This window comes from Perca fluviatilis, chromosome 23, assembly GCF_010015445.1.
Source record: "Perca fluviatilis chromosome 23, GENO_Pfluv_1.0, whole genome shotgun sequence".
NCBI classification, from domain to species: domain Eukaryota; kingdom Metazoa; phylum Chordata; class Actinopteri; order Perciformes; family Percidae; genus Perca; species Perca fluviatilis.
Genome location: NC_053134.1, coordinates 20,144,247 through 20,160,993, shown reverse-complemented (window position 1 = coordinate 20,160,993; position 16,747 = coordinate 20,144,247). Strand labels below are relative to the sequence as shown.

The window sequence follows — 16,747 nt, the reverse complement described above, 5'->3', positions numbered from 1 at the left end:
TGCACGTGCATTCATTCTCCCTTGTGGGGGGAGGGGCTTAGGAGACCGTTTTGGGCTTTAGCAGAAAGGAGGAGAGGAACTGAGAAGTTGTTGATGTAAAAACTTTTTGGCTAAGTCCTGGATCTTTGCAATCCTACCTACAGCAACTTTAAATGTCAGACAAATGGCATTTAATCCATAAAATGGCAACAAAAAGGGAAATATCTGAAGTTTGACCTAGATGGGTTTTAAGGCCACCACCAGTGATTTTGGATTGAACACCGCAAAGGTGGATATTTTGGATTCATATTCAATATGTTGAGCATTTTTCTCAGTGAGATAATCTACGTATATGCTGTTCCCTTATGGCTTATGGCTTGTTCTAGTTGTGCGTTGCCAGCTCTTGTTTTGACAACTCTTCTCTGCAGACTTTTTGCCTCAGCCCGTTGGCTTTACTTGCAGAAACAGACTCTTGTCACATTGCTTCCCGTTATTAGCTATGGAGTAAAGACTGTTTCTACTCTTTCTGCTTTAAAGTCCTCCTTCCAGCACTACACATTTCAGTCAGGTTGAAAAAGCTTCTCAGTTTGTAATTTTTTACCACTAAGGGGTGCCTAGATTCTATTGAAAGTGGTAGAACACAGCATTAAACATACACAATCCTCATCAAAAAATGTTACAATAATTCAAGTTGAGATTTTCACATAAACAGCCGGAGTTGAACTGATGCAATAAATGCAGCCTTCATCATATATTTATCACAGTATAAATCACTTTATCAGTCAAGCCTAATTAGTGTACTTACCTGACATAATACAGGGTATCAGCAGAAAACGCAGTATCGTAAGGACCCGATGTACTAAAGATGGAGGTCCGAGTGTAACGGTCTTGTCACCATACCTTATCTGGAAAACAATACCGTCACAGCTATTAGAAAAGGAATTTTCCACTGGGACAGCTCATGAGAGCAGATATTCACTATGTGTATAATTACTACTTTGAGGTAAACATCACAATTTGAAAGCCATTGCGGGGAAAATAATATACTTCTGAGGACTTTGCTGTGATATACTGTAATCTGGTGCTGTGACCCACCTTTATTCTGTCTACAATCACAATAACGTTTCTGTTGTATTTCTGTATAATGGAAATTGGTGCAGTTTGAATGAAAGATTTACTTTTAAGTGCTGAAACGTAGCATCAGGTGTCCTTTTAATCTCACAGATGAAAAAGTCAGTCTCATTACTGGTTTCTTTGGTTTCCATGATGCAGGGGTGTTGTTTTTCTTCCTCAACGCCCCACACCTCCAACTCTGCTACGGTCATCTCCAGTTTGTCTGCCTTTTTCTGAAAACCCAAACAAACACTGTCCTTTTATGAATTCATGTCCTATATTTGTCCATGTGTGCTAAAAATATGCATTACCTGTATGGTGATGCGCACATCGTCCCCTGTCCTTGTGGATGTGAAGCTAGTGAACTCAGGCTCTGGATAGTAGGTCATTGGTAGGCAGGCCAAGGTTTCATTGGCTACTTTCAGAAACACAGTGCTAGTAGAAATATCTTTTTCAGCTGCAGGTGTGTCATAGGTGAGACTCTGCAATGAATAAAAAAAATTTAAACTTCTGTGTTTGTGTAATATATCTCTGTATATTGCATAACATGACATGGTTAAGATGGGGACATGGTAAACTAAGCAATGTAATGTGACATGACAATTATAAAGCATAATACAATACAACAATGTGACACTGGTTGATGTAAAACAACAACATATGGTAATACAACATAAGACATAAATAGGATGCCAAATAAGATAAAATATTAGAGGATGTAACATACTGCAGCCAAACAAAAAGAACATGTCAGCATGACGTAACAGGTAACGTAACTGGACATAAAATTTGACTAATTCACTCTGCAAGTTTTTGCATGTGTATTGAAGCTTGTGACTACAATATGTAATGTATTATAATTAATGTAATGTTAAATGACATAATGCTAAAGATTACATTTGATGTGACATAATATACTATAATTTGGCATGCTGTGATAACATGACAATGTACTGTAATGCAGCACGATATGATTTGACATGACATCATTAATATAAGACAAATATATACATTGTGGCATATACAGACCAACCTGATGGTTCCTGTTCTTAGGAGGTCTGACTTCCTGCGGGGCGTGGCTGTGCGTGACCCCTTCCACAAACTCCAGGTGGGATCCCATGAGAGTGATCTTCCTCTTCCCACTACAGGACACAGAGCAGCAGCCAATCAGAAAATGACTAATTTAATACAGATTCAATACCAAAGAAAAGTTTTTTTTTTCAGTTTTTTTTTTTACCATGACAGCCTGATATGATGGTAAAAACACATCTGTGACTACCACGTTTATAAAAGGGTTACCTACATATGAGAATTTAAGTTTTAATCTCTCATTGTGGTCCCTGGAAGCTTCCGTGTTCACTACAACTTACAATATGATTGGACAAAAACATACTGAAAATGTAATAGAACAACATTAAAAAGAAGTGTAGATAACATAGAGGAAAGGTTGGAATGTGCTCAAAAACATTAAGATCATCACTCAAATATTCTGCCTTGGACCAAAATGTTCGACTGGCTGAAAGACAAACCAACAGCCATTCCAAACCAATACAGACTGCTGACTAGCACCCTAGTTCCTTTAAACATTTTGCATCACAATCACCAGAACAATGAAGAGAGCACAATAGAAATGTGTGTAGGCTAACTGGTGGTTGTAAGTGACAAACTTAAAGTTTACTAAAAGTTTCTGTGCAATGGTGCGTGGTGAACTGATGACATTGAGGTAGAAGCTCCGTTGTTCTTAAGTTAAAACTTATCACCTCTTTATGTTAACATAATGGTGACAAATTAATGCCTGGGATTATTTAATTTTTTATGTGCATCTTCCAGCTACATGTACATAAATTGTTTTTGCATGTTAACAAGCAACAGTGTTACAGACGTTTTAGAACAAAGGCAGAAGTGACATCTTCGGTTGCCGCAACTAAAAGGGAAGTGATCTTATGGTTAAAGACATTGGTTTGGGGGAAGTGTCTGTCTTTCTGCATGAGATGCCCCCCAACCTGTAACGGTTTACTCACTTACCGACATTGTTTCCTAGAATAAGACTCAGTCAATTCTAATGAAATTAGTGACAAAGCACTGGGGACCAGTGTTGCCACAGTTACTTTGAAAAACTTAGTTACTTTACAGATTACTTGATTTTAAAAGTAATTTAGTTACTTTACAGATTACTTGATTTTAAAAGTAACTAGATTACAAGTTACTTTATTAGTTACATTCAGCAGCTGCCGACAAAACCCCGCCGCCTCAACATAAAAATGACAACCGTTTTTGCCAACACTCACTTTATTGGAAGTGCATTTTTAACAGTAATTTCAACAATGTATCTCCTCCTGACATTTTAAGTTGAACTTAAAAACTATTTCCTGAAAAAATACATGTTTATAAAAATAAAATAGTCTTTCTTGACTTCACTTAACATAAATAATTGTTTTTTATAAAACAATAAAATAAAGACACTCTTTCTTGACTTCACTTAACATAAATAATTGTTTTTATAAAAAATAAAATAAAAGCCCTATTCGCACGGGATAAGTATTATCTAGGGACCTCGTGTGAATTATAAATTACCCACCCACGTCTGAGTTTCATCTGGCGCATTCGAACGGGATAAGCGAAGCCTGTGATTTTACTCGAATTTACTGACATTAAGCAACAGTAGAAACATGGGTGTGGGTAGCTCTGCTACGTGTGTTTGTGTGCGGTCAGATCTCGAGGACACACACGCACACACACACACACACACAATCTCAACCGGGTAATCAGTCATCGTCCGAACTGCGACCTCTCCTTTTTCTTTCTCTCACTTTTTTCTCCGGGTGGTGTCAAGCAGGGTCCGGTTAGATGAATAAAACTAAACATTTCACCAGGTTAAAATCTATTAGCTTGATTTATTTGTAACATTAACCTCTAATTATGAAGTGAGCCCCCTCGCTTGATTGTGCATTATTTTTGATAAGCTATGGCTTGGAGATGTCTTGTCGTTATCTCTAGATGTATGATACAAACAAAAAATATATTTACCGCATGCTGCTATACATGTCATCCATCGCCATCTAATCATTCTTTTTGTCTTCGCACTTGTGGTGGTTTTCATCTTTCTCTTTCTGCAAATTGTATATGATGTATAGTGACATGACCCAGCACCCAAAACACTGTCAAAACACTCCAACGCACCCTCCATTCTTCGCGAAAGATGGATAAAAAGGCGCAAAAGAAGGAAATAGGTACCTTGAAAAAACAAAAAAACCCAGCCAAATCCTGGACAAAGCAGAGATGCCGATTCGCACGGGACTAATATTATCACAGGACCTCCGTTTTCGGCGAAATATGGTAGGTCATTTGCGGGGGAATTATTACTTTACAAATTACAGACATGACCGATTCGCACGGGATTAAGATCACAGACAACCTCCGCAATTATTACAAATTACTGGAGGTCACCAGGTAATACTTATCCCGTGCGAATAGGGCTAAAGACAGTCTTTCTTGACCTGAAATATTTAACTGTACACTGTAATGGCAAAACTTACCATTTATAATCTACATTGTTTATAAATGTAACTATTACATTATTTTTAACATGTTTTATGAACATTGATCCTGTTGTTCACAGCATTAGAGCAGCAAGGAGTGGTTTTACAAAACAAAACAAGTGTATAACACCACATGTAGGCTGATATGTCTACTTTTGTTACTTTGGCCTAATCTTATGTTGTAATCGCATGTTATGAGTGAAACAGTGGAGTGGGGCGAGTAAACCAGTGGTTGTACCTCATTAACAGAAGCTTCTCAAACCTCTTGTCAGAAAGTCTATTTCTTTTAGGCGTGAGCACCAAACCTCCCAGACTGAAAAGCCGCTCCACAGGAGCACTTGATGGGGTTGGAGTGTTATACTTCAAGAAAATGTTCTTTATGTTTGAAAACTGATGCAGAATCTGAAGGTCATAGGCTGACCTCAGGTAGTCCATGACTTCATTTTCTGCAGAGTAGGTCTCCTCTGGCTCTGCCTCAAAAGTGAAAAAGTCCATCTCACCTTGGCTGGCAGATGTGGTGGGCACACTGGTAGGGCTCTGTGCTGCAAGAGCAGTTGTGCGGCGGCAGTCATCCTGGAGAGGGAATCTTTCACAGCCAGGGTCTTCTGCATCAGAACTTCAAGTGTGGGTAGTAAAGTCCCATAAGGACAGTTACCTTGTAAAATGTCCAGTGCTGCAGTCAGAGGCTTCATGGCGGTGCAGTACTCATGCAGGAACTGGTACTCTTTGTCTTTGAAGCACTTAACTCCCAGCTTGGTGCACAGAGTATTCATCTCACTCATGGGGATTTCTGCAATTCTCTTCATTTCACAGCATCAAAAAAAGAATTCCACCTTGTGGATGTTGGTACCAGGAGTTTTCTTTTGCTGACTTCCTCCACTGTTTCTGATGCAAGGGTAGATCTACTTGATTTGGTCCAAAGAGCTGTGCATTTTGCTGTGCTGTTCCTATACACAGCCTTGGTCTCTGTATTGGAAGTTAAATATTTCTCCACATCATTTGTGGAAATGAGGTTGATGGTGTGTGAAGCACACCTGTGGTGCGGGGGAAGAGACAGCTGGCCATCACTTTCATCCTCAGCTGAGAGGATTTCTGACAGATCTAAAAAAGTGACATCATCATCATCAGCATCTGTGGGGGTGGACCCTCCCTCCTTCATCTCATCATCAGACTCTGTGACAGGCTGATAAACTTTAATCGCCTTGACAAAGTTGGATCCATTATCAGTCACTGTTGCAACTACTTTGTTAAGTAGTCCATATGAAGAGTGAATGTTTTCGATTTCTGCACCAATCACATCATACGTGTGTCTACCACAAATTCTCCTACATGCCAACACAGCCTTGTTGCGCTAAAATGTGAATCTACTGATCCAGTGGAGCGTTACTCCCATATAACTTTTGTTGTTAGTAGTCCAAATATCCGTGGTAGTTGACACAAAGTCGACCTCATTCAGCGCGGCCTTCAGATTTCTCTCCATCACTGCATACTCATTCTCGATGTAAGAAGAAAAAGCTGTTCTGAGGCAACTCGGCATTGACAGTAGTAGGGATGTTGTTTATTATGGCACGAAACGAAGGCAAGTCAACCGTGTTTAAGGACAGCATTTCCTCTACAACATACTGCCCGACCAACTTCTTCAACTCTTCCCACTTACTGGTTTTGCATCGAAGTCCGGCTTTAGTTGTTTGGGTGGTGGGGGACCTCCTTCTCTCTGCTTTGCACCACCTGGCGGGACTTTCTCTGTAAGTTTGACTGTGCGGTGCTGCGACTCCAAATGCTTCTTCAAATTTGAAGTAGTATTTTTGTAGCTCGATAGCACTTTGTCGCGACCAGCACAGAGTGTACAACGAACTTTAATATTGTCATCTTTAGCTGATACAAACTGAAAATAGTAACTGTATTTCCAGCTAGAAAACGCGCATCTCTCTCTCCTCCCTCCATTGTTGTTTACGTTTGTGTCGCTGTGTGGTACACGTGAACTGTCCACATGCTGAAAACGTGACTTGTCGCATACGTGACTTCACTCCCCGAGACGCAAGAAGAAAGCAAAAACAATATATATTTTTACTAAGGAAAATGACAAAAACAGTAATGCACAGTGACTTGGATAAGTAACTTTAATCTGATTACTGGTTTGGAAATAGTAACGCGTTAGATTACTCGTTACTGAAAAAAGTGGTCAGATTAGAGTAACGCGTTACCAGTAACCAGTAACACGTGAACAAACAAGACCAGTAACCAGTAACGCGTTACCCGGCATCACTGCTGGGGACACATCCCATAATAGGCTACCTACGTTTTCACTGCCCTTTCTGGGTGTCTTTTAGTGTTGACAGTGCTTTTTATAGCATTCGTAATGCCAAAGTATCAAGTAAGAATTTTAACTAAGTTCTAATAACTTTATGATAACCATGATGTAGACCATTGCGTTTATCTTTTAAGACCACATTTCCTATCAACCCATGTGGGCTTTATAATGCATCACTATTAAAAAGGGCTGCAGATTCAGAAGCAGATCCCAGTGATGGTCTGTTTGTTCACAATCATTATTCTACTGTTTCAGTAATGATTAGGTTGAGATTTATTGATAGCTGATTGAAGCTTTTCTTGTTCCATCTCCAACAAAACTTAGCACTCTTTTGCTAATAGTTTTAATATTTTTACACTCCTCCACTCAGCAATCAGTAAACTTTTTTATATTTATAATAATGTGAGAAAGAAATCGTCATGATAAATAGTTATTGTTAAAAGCATTGCCAAAAGGCTAAAGTAGTCACATCTTATCCTCAAAAAAGCTTTTATCAAACTCTTAACTTGTGTGTTGGGAAATAAAAAATGCCAACAAATCCAGTCATACCTGATCCAGGTGCTGCTTGGTACAATGTGGGTGCAGGATGGCGACGACCGGTAGGTGATTGTAGCATTGCCATGGCAACTACCATCTGGGAGGAGAACACATACTTTGACCACGCCTTTATTATCGGCACTGGGAATGTGGAACGTCAGTTTCACACCAGTGTTGTTCCACACAGGAGATCTGATCAGAGCACACAGACAGACAGAGAGAGAGAGAGAAATCATTATGGCTGCGGTGACAATTACGTTCCATGTCTTTTTCTGACCACTTTTTTTCTGACCACATTTTCATATATATATATATATATATACACACACACATACATACATACATACATACATACATACATACATACATACATACATATACACATATATATACACATATATATATACATATATATATATACACATATACATATATATATATATATATATACACATATACATATATATATATATATACACACACACACACACACATATACATATATATACACATATACATACATATATATACACATATATATACACATATACATATACATATATATACACATATATATATATACACATATACATATACATATATATACACATATATATATATACACATATACATATACATATATACACATATATATATATACATACATATATATATATATATACACATATATACACACACATATATATATACATACATATATATATATATATATACATATATACACACATATATATATGTATATATATAAATATATATATATATAATGTATGTGTGTATATATAATGTATAATGTATATATAATGTATATATATATATATATATATATATATATATATAGACACACACATACATTACAGGTCAAAAGTTTTATTGAAATTTTAGCAGTTCAAGTCCAATGAATAGCTTGAAATGGTACAAAGGTAAGTGGTGAACTGCCTGAGGTTAAAAAAAAAAAAAAAGACAAATAATGTACATTTCAGTATTTTACAAAAAGGCCTTTTTCAGGGAACAAGAAATGGGTAAGCTTTGAAAGTTGGTGCTACCCATTCCCACAGGTGTTCCAACTTGTCTGGATTACTTACAACCCCCTCTGTTTGTATAAAAGTATTGTTGGAACACACTGTGGTACCGTACCCTCGTGAGCATTACATGAACAGTATTGTACTGCAGAAAGTAGTGTGTTGCTATAAAAATGGCGGGAAAAAGGCAATTAACAATGGAAGAGAGACAGACCACCATAACACTTAAGAATGTTGGTCTTTCCTACAGAGAAATTGGGTCGGTGATTTGTACAGAGTGAAAGGCACCCTGAACCAAAATGGCTACCACAGCATTTTGCAGCGCCATGCAGTACCCTCTGGTATGCGCCTAGTTGGTCAGGGGTTCATCCTACAGCAAGATAATGACCCAAAACATAAGTCCAATCTATGCCAGAACTACCTTAGCAAAAAAGAACAAGATGGTAAGCTTAAAAACATGGAGGGACCAGCACTTTTGAGCTGGTTTGGGATGAACTGGACAGAAAAGTGAAAGCAAAGCAACCTACAAGTGCCACACATTTATGGGAATTTCTGCAACAGAGTTGGGAAGAACTTTCTGAAGAATATTTGATTTCCATTGTAGAAAGAATACCACGAGCAGCTGTTATATCTGGGGGCTTTGATGAGTCAAAAATTTAGAATACATTTTGGTATATATATATATATATATGTGTGTGTGTGTGTGTGTATGTATATACTACACACACACACACAGTAGTGTATGTATGTATGTATGTATGTATGTATATATATATATATATATATATATATATATATATATATATATATATATTATATATATATATATAAAATGTTTCTGAAACTGTGTATTTTTTATCTGATGATCATAAATGACTTGTAACAACAAATGAGACAGAAACAGTGAAAGGAACACTATTTTTATATAGCTTTTATTAATGCCTTTGCCCAGGTCAGATTTTTCCTGCGATATCACAAAATGATTTACAGCAGGTAGACGGCGCTACAGTAACACATTCTGACGGGTCACAGATTTTGGCGTAACACCAGAAAAGCCTGTGTTAGTGAGTATAAAGGTAAAAGGTAGCAGGAGATTTCTTTATATAGGCCTAATTGTATTTTAGAAGTTATCTGCTGTAGTTATGGCTGATACAGGACCATCACAGAAAAAAAAAGAAATTACACAAAGAACAACTAAAAGGGAAAGTAAAAGACAACGGGCGAAACCCCGAGTCAACCTAGATCTGTCGGCCTTTCAACAGATTGAGACAATTATGGGATTGTACATGATTCAAAAACCCACCCCAAATTGGCCCTCAGGTATGTAATATGTCTATTTTATTCATAAAATACAGTGGCACTCATAAGCTAATGAACCCATGCTAAAGTTGACTAAAAAGAGGAATAAAAAAAAAATCATCTTTTGGAAATTGATCTTAATGCCTTAATTAGCCAACATTTAAGATCACCAGTTTTCTTTGTGAATGAATAATGTATCGTAAATAAATAAATGTTCTTCCTTAAAATACAGGAGGTATAAGTAAATACACCCCTATGTTAAATTCCCATAGAGGCAGGCAGATTTTTATTTTTAAAGGCCAGTTATTTCATGGATCCAGGATACTATGCTTCCTGATAAAGTTCCCTTGGCCTTTGGAATTAAAATAACCTCACATCATCACATACCCTTCACCATACCTAGAGATTGGCATGGGGTACTTTCCATAAAATCATCTCTCAATGCAAATCAAACCAGCTATTAGGCTAACTGAAATAAAACTGAAATAAAACCATGCCAAACCATCGCCCCCCATTTAGCGTGTCAGTGTTTGTGTTGGCCTACTATTATTATCTTTTCCCTTGTCCCCTTGTAGTTGTCGAAAGCGTCCTTGGGTTTCATGAAATGTGCTATATTAATCTAAGTTATTATAAAGTTGGTTGCTACAACAAACTCTTAGTGCTTTGGCTCGTGACACAGTAACAGTGACACCCGGTTTAGCTCACAATACATCCAGGCTAAGTTACCATTTACCACACTTTAAATGCAACAATGCATCTGTAACATATTCTCTTATTGTAAATGAATGATTTTCTGCTTGAGCAAAACATTCATCGCGACTATATGACCTCTCGGTAACTCTAACTCAGTTATATACAGTAGGCAATACAGCACCGTAAAGAAAAGACCTTTACGACAGCAGGAGTGGTAAAAACACCACTTTTGTCCGCTTTTTGGGGCCGCTAGAATCAACACAAACTGAAAAGTTAATATAGCCATTTTAACGTCAATGGAAAACGTCAAGTGGTGTGAAAGAAAATTCATAAGGAATTGGGGGAAAACAACTGCGGTGCAAGCAGAATCCAACTGCACTTACACTCGGTTACGTAATTATGCCACTCTGGATGTTATTGACATAGATCTGCTGTGGTGTTCCCAAGGTGGATAACAAAAAGTAGTCTCATTGAGATGAAGACCAACTTTTTTGGAGGGAATATAACAATAAAATAAGCAGACCCTATGGATCAGCAAATCAGAACCTCATTGATTGCCTGTGGAGCACAATCAGCTTTTACATCACAAATCCAGCCTCTGGCTTTAAGAAATAACAGTGCACATAAGATTAGCTGAAAATCTTTGAATTGGGAATTCCTAATGAGTGGCATAACAGGATTGTACTATGAAATGTAAATTTAAACAACCTCTAAATTGACTCACTCTTGTGGAGTGCAGTCCATGTCTGCTTGGATCCTCACTCTGGTCACATCACTGAGGTTAGAACCAGACAGCACTGCATGGTTTCTGCCGTAGAAAGACACCACACTGGGAGTGATGGAGGAGATCTCTGGTCTCTGACAGTAAAACACACACAAAGATATCCAGTTTGAATGCATTATCTTCGACTGATGTTTTAATCTCTACTGAATGTGACTAAAGTGAGAATCAGAGGGAAAATGTGTTTGAGAATTAAGGATTAGACTCACAGAAAAGTTCATCCCTGACTCCATCTTTTGGCAAACACTGTCCTGCAGGAGGAAGTTAGGAGAAGAAATGAAGCATGACATTCACTTTGAAGGTTCTATTAAGAGTTGATTCAGGACCTGTTTCAGCTAACGTTAGCTTAGCTAAAAAAAGCTGGAAATAATAAAAGTAAGAAATCAGCTTACTTTGGGTATATTCCAACAACTATATTAGAGTCGTATGTGTTGGACGTTCAGAAATAGCAAATGTAACATTTTGGTTTAACAAGCAGTTAGCTTAACTAATTACTGATCAGCAATATCATATATGATATATATATATAATATGTCTCCCCCTGTCCTCGTAGTGAAGGTGACATCTTTGCAAAGTGTCTAAACTCTGAACAACTTTGAGCAGACAGTAATGTGTTGAGTGAGTTAGTGACTAGCTTGCTAACATTAGCTAACGAGACACAACATGTAAATACGAGTTTTGGTGGTGGAAGGCATTTCTTTTTCTAACTTTTGATGGAAGCTAGCAGTTTGTTTCCCCTTTGTTCTAAGATCAGACAAGTGAATCGTTGTATGAATGAAGCAATACATTGGAATCATAATTAATAAAAAATATAATTACATTCCCCACTCCTTGATTTGCCCAGGAACAGCCTTTTTTGCTCCAGCTACATCCGGCACCGATACACTGCCGACACCTGCAAGAAAACAAATGTTAGAAACTATTATTACTGTAAACACTCAAATATAAATCATAATGACTTAACACAAAGACCACAAGATAGTAATACTGTATATGCTACCTGATCAGAAAAGTTTTTTTTGCCAAATAAGTAACACTTAGAATTTCAAACTCCTGTGGATTTATGAGGACTATTGTTGACTGCTCCTCAGATCTCTGCAGGGTAAACTGAGAAAGCTAGCTAGGCTATCTGTCCAAGCTGAGTTTTCTCTCGCACTCTCTCTTGAGTGTAGCGCTGTCCATGACAATTGTGATAGGTTTAAAGAAATGCCAATAAACCAGAGCACGTTTTTCTCCCACCCCGGAATAATGTGTGGACTAGCCAGACCTTCCTCCGCTCCGCAGCGTGTGGATGGTCTGGAAAAGTGAGCCAAAAAAATTATATGGAGATGCTGCTCCTCCCTCTCATAGACGTTATGCTATGTTTGAAACTTAAACTCAGTTACTCCACTCAAAAGCCAGTTAATTAGTTTTATAAAATGTTTTTCTATCAATTTTTGAAAAACTTGATACTGTTGTATCCGAGTTAACTGCTTCTTTAGTAATTATTCTATTACTTTCTTACATCTTTTGTTCTGTGTATTTTTTTTCTTTTCGTAACCTTCATATACAAAGTTTTTGATTACTGCCATGTGTGGGTCAATATGTGTTTGTGTGTTCAGCTTTCAGTTGTATGCATGTGTCTTATGTCAGTTGGATGCCTGAGGTTGAGTTTACAGCTAAAATGTTTATTTGTACTTCTTCACATTGATTCTCAATAGATAAACCTTGGCATGACAGAAATAAAGAACAACCAGATTCCGGAACAAGACAAGGTTACATTATTCTTTCTGTATAACTGGGTCCTGATAATTAATCTTAAAATAAGTCTTTTGTTTTTCAGCTCTATCTTTGATCATTTATGTTAGACATGATCTGTCTACTTACATTTCTTTAAAATGGTAGTGGACTTACAGGACAGAAGTTGGCGGTCCCTCGATGTCTGAGCAGTTGGACAGCTTCAGTGCTTTAGAAAATTGTGTCGTCCCAACTCTAATCTTAACTGTGACATGCAGGCCTGTTAAGGGAAAAAAGAGGTGAATATGTGATGTCTTGGAACAATATATAACATTAAACAACACAGATTTCTCAACTTCATTTGAGGGTTCTTGTGACAGTGAAAGTCATTGATCTTCAGGTTTTAAATTCACTGGATTATTGTATTTATCACATGTCACTGACCTCCAGCAGGAAGTGTTCTATTAGAAAGGATGCAGGTGCATTGTGGGAATTGTTGAGGAAGGCCGTCTCTGCAAAGCTTACTGGAACTTGCAGAGAATTGACAGGCAAAGTTAGACACCTTCTGACCCACACTCAGATGTGTCTGGATGTTAAGTGTGATCTGAGAAAGGAAGAATGTGAGTGTTTACAAAAAGAAAAAAAAGAAAACTGACAGTCACAACTGAATAAAGTTAAAAGCCTGTATGTAATCTTCACCTGGCCTGTGTCGTTCCTTTACAACTTTGTAGGAAACCATTTTCTGTTGAGGATTGTCAGGAATGGATAACCAGTCTGAAGCTTGGCAGTCATCTTCAAATGTGCAACTAGGAGGAGAACATTATGTTGTAACTAAGTTCATAATTGTTTGTTGAAGGTGTCACCTGCAGATGTTGTTCCTGACCTTTTTATAGTGCCGCACCAGACGCGGAGTCTGCGGATCCTGTGCAGACCAACAGTCCTGCACATTTGTGGATGTGCTGCACTTTGACACAGGTACACGCTTCATCTAGAACAAAACACAAACACTTTGAAAGTATGGAATACATAAGGCATCGTAAATTCAAAATCCTTTAGTGTTCACCCGGTCTAAAACAAGTATGTTTATACATGTACAATGCACCCACCTGGTTTCTAAATGGCAGGTACACGTGTTTAAGATCTACTTGATCCAGATGCATTTTGGGAAACACTCGGCGGTCGTCAGTGGCCCTGTAGAGCACCCTGGGACAGGTGGTGTGATAGTTCTTGTCCACAGCAAGCTGACAACAACAATAACAATGTAGCTTTGTTATGTTTGCTGTGTTTCAGTTTGAGCTGCAAGGCAAAGCTGTACTGGAGAGAAAGGCTTATCAAAATACTGTAAAAATACAACCACTGAAATTGTGATTTTGAAAGGTCACCAGCTTACCTACACACAATGAGCTTCAGCCTAGCTAACTAAATCAATTTAGCTTTTTCCAGCCACTGAAATTATTTCCATCTTTGAGAACATTATGCTGCTTCTGGGAAGTACCCACCATCTGTATTTGCAACTTCTATAAAAAAAGAATGTACATCTAACTAGATCTGTATGCAGTGTGAAAACGGCTATATTTCCTGCAACAAGTCCTGTGGTGACTTTGCAGAAGCATTGCTTAAAAAAGCTCAAAACCCCTACACATACTTCCTTCCATCCTTTACTCTCATTGTTCTCTTTCCATCTTTAACTATACATCCAAAAAGCAATAAAGGAAAGTTAAAAAAAAAAAAACCTACACATACAAATTGATAACTGGAATGAGGTAAAATGCATTATGGTTATTAAATAAAATAGTTACAGAAGCATCTTACATTTATTTTAAATGATCTGTATAATATGTAAAGAGTAGCTATCACTGCAACACAGTTACTGTGTTCGGAACAAAATAGGTTATTGAATGATTGATTTCTATTAATGAATAGAATACATATCCTGTAACTTTTTTTATACACACCTTAATGAGCTGCCCATCTCCTGTCCCAATGAAGAAAACCATCCAGGCCTTGTGTCTCACTGCCAGCACAGAGGTCATGGACTTCTGCCTGAAGAGCACCGCCGTGGGCTTCAGAGTCTTTGGCTGAGAGACAAAGACATATTACTTTGAAACCAAACTTCCAGATTAGACAAAAGGTACTGAGAGCACTTCATGTCCAAATGTCTCTGTTCAAAGCTTAATTGGATAAAGAAATAGAATTATTATTTTTGTGCAGCTGTCTTCTTCTGCAACAGTAAGTAAAATTGAAACCATTAAATCTATTTAACCCTCACATTAGTTGACCTCTCATGTCTCCCAGACATTAAAACATTCAGGATCGTGCATTGCTATACTTTTACTTTGTAAGAAGCAGAGCTGGGTGACATGGAGAAAATAAAATATAAAAATATTTTTTACCAAATACATCGATGTCAATATTGCAGCAATATTGTAGGGTTGACTGTTGGTGCTTTCCCAAAAAAATTGACATGATTTTTGATAAATAACCATCAGTAATGTGGATGTAACGACTCAGTGGATGAAGGCAAATAATACAACAGCTACAAAGTTCAGAAAGTTACATCACTTTACTGTAATACAGCCTTTTAAAACCAGGAAAAAACACACACTTGTGCCATAAGATCCCCCAAAATTTAAGACATATAGTCTTAAATATTATTTTTACCTTTATTTAACCAGGAAGAGACTCATTGAATTTAAAAATCTCTTTTTCAAGAGTGTCCTGACATATGGATATAATATCGATATGTTGCCCAGCCCTAAAAGTCTACAAAACTTTGAATGTCTGCCTCTATATTTTGACATTATAGGAATCTTTGAGTTTCTGTTCCCACACAACATCTGTGAAATAAAGCACCAAGAGCTGGCTTTAATCAATGCACTGGGGACAATCAATATTTAATTTATGAGTACAGTAATATAATAAAGTGTAGTCTTATTGTTTTTTTTTCTTCAACTCCATACATATTTTGTCATAACTTTATAACTTATTAGAACCTTTACAGATCAAAATCAGGACCAACCGGCAGTCTTATCCTGTCAGTGCTGCAGACACTGCAGAAGTCTGGATCTTCATCAGTGCCTCCGGTGAGAGGAGGGCTGATGTCAAACAATAGCAGCTCTGTGTCGGTGGGTCCTCCGTCCCACACTGAACACGCCGCTCCAGAGCACCGGCGGCCCGCCAGGATCACGGAGGGAGGCGAGGAGTCTACTGCCTCTCCCCCATCAGAGATGCTGAGGGTCGCTCCCCGAAGCGACCTGAGAGTCTTCCTTTGTCTGTTTTGCCCTCCCAAGTGAGGGACGGTTGTTGTGTGTTTTGGGGGGGGGGGGGGGGGGGTGCTTGGTGGTTTTTGTCCTTGAGGGCAAAGAAAAGAAAATTTAAACTATCTAAACATCCACATACTCATGATTGCCTTGGGTACGTTTGATCACATCGGTAGAGAACTCGCTAATTTCGGAAAATATAGTTCCGTATTGCTTGTGATTCGTATTACGAAGTTGTACCGCTTCTGATTTCCAGGAGCAACTGCTCTTTGTGGATTTGACTTCGTATTGCTGTATGGCAGTCAGAATGTAAGTCTCGGTAGTTGTCTCCTCCACATTCACCAGGAAGCCGATGGATGCGCTGCTGCGCCGGCAGGGATCAACCTGGATGTTCTCCATATACTGCACATTTGAAATGTTCTTCAGGTCCAGCACCTCGCAGTAACCGCACTCGATCACACCGCAGCTGATCAGAGTTT

The 16,747-nt window shown here is 38.0% G+C and overlaps 1 protein-coding gene across 1 annotated transcript in view; it reads right to left on the bottom strand.

Annotated features, from left to right (window-relative positions):
• LOC120553415 (plexin-C1-like) overlaps positions 1-16,747 on the bottom strand; it is a 37,399-nt gene that overhangs the window by 1,046 nt on the left and 19,606 nt on the right. The window contains exons 6-15 of the mRNA XM_039791782.1: positions 13,453-13,612; positions 13,186-13,288; positions 12,112-12,187; positions 11,502-11,543; positions 11,236-11,369; positions 7,492-7,671; positions 2,126-2,234; positions 1,404-1,574; positions 1,158-1,325; positions 785-884 (exon numbers count right to left, since the gene is read on the bottom strand). Coding sequence (XP_039647716.1) covers positions 785-884; positions 1,158-1,325; positions 1,404-1,574; positions 2,126-2,234; positions 7,492-7,671; positions 11,236-11,369; positions 11,502-11,543; positions 12,112-12,187; positions 13,186-13,288; positions 13,453-13,612 — 1,243 coding nt within the window. The remainder of the gene's footprint in view (positions 1-784; positions 885-1,157; positions 1,326-1,403; positions 1,575-2,125; positions 2,235-7,491; positions 7,672-11,235; positions 11,370-11,501; positions 11,544-12,111; positions 12,188-13,185; positions 13,289-13,452; positions 13,613-16,747) is intronic.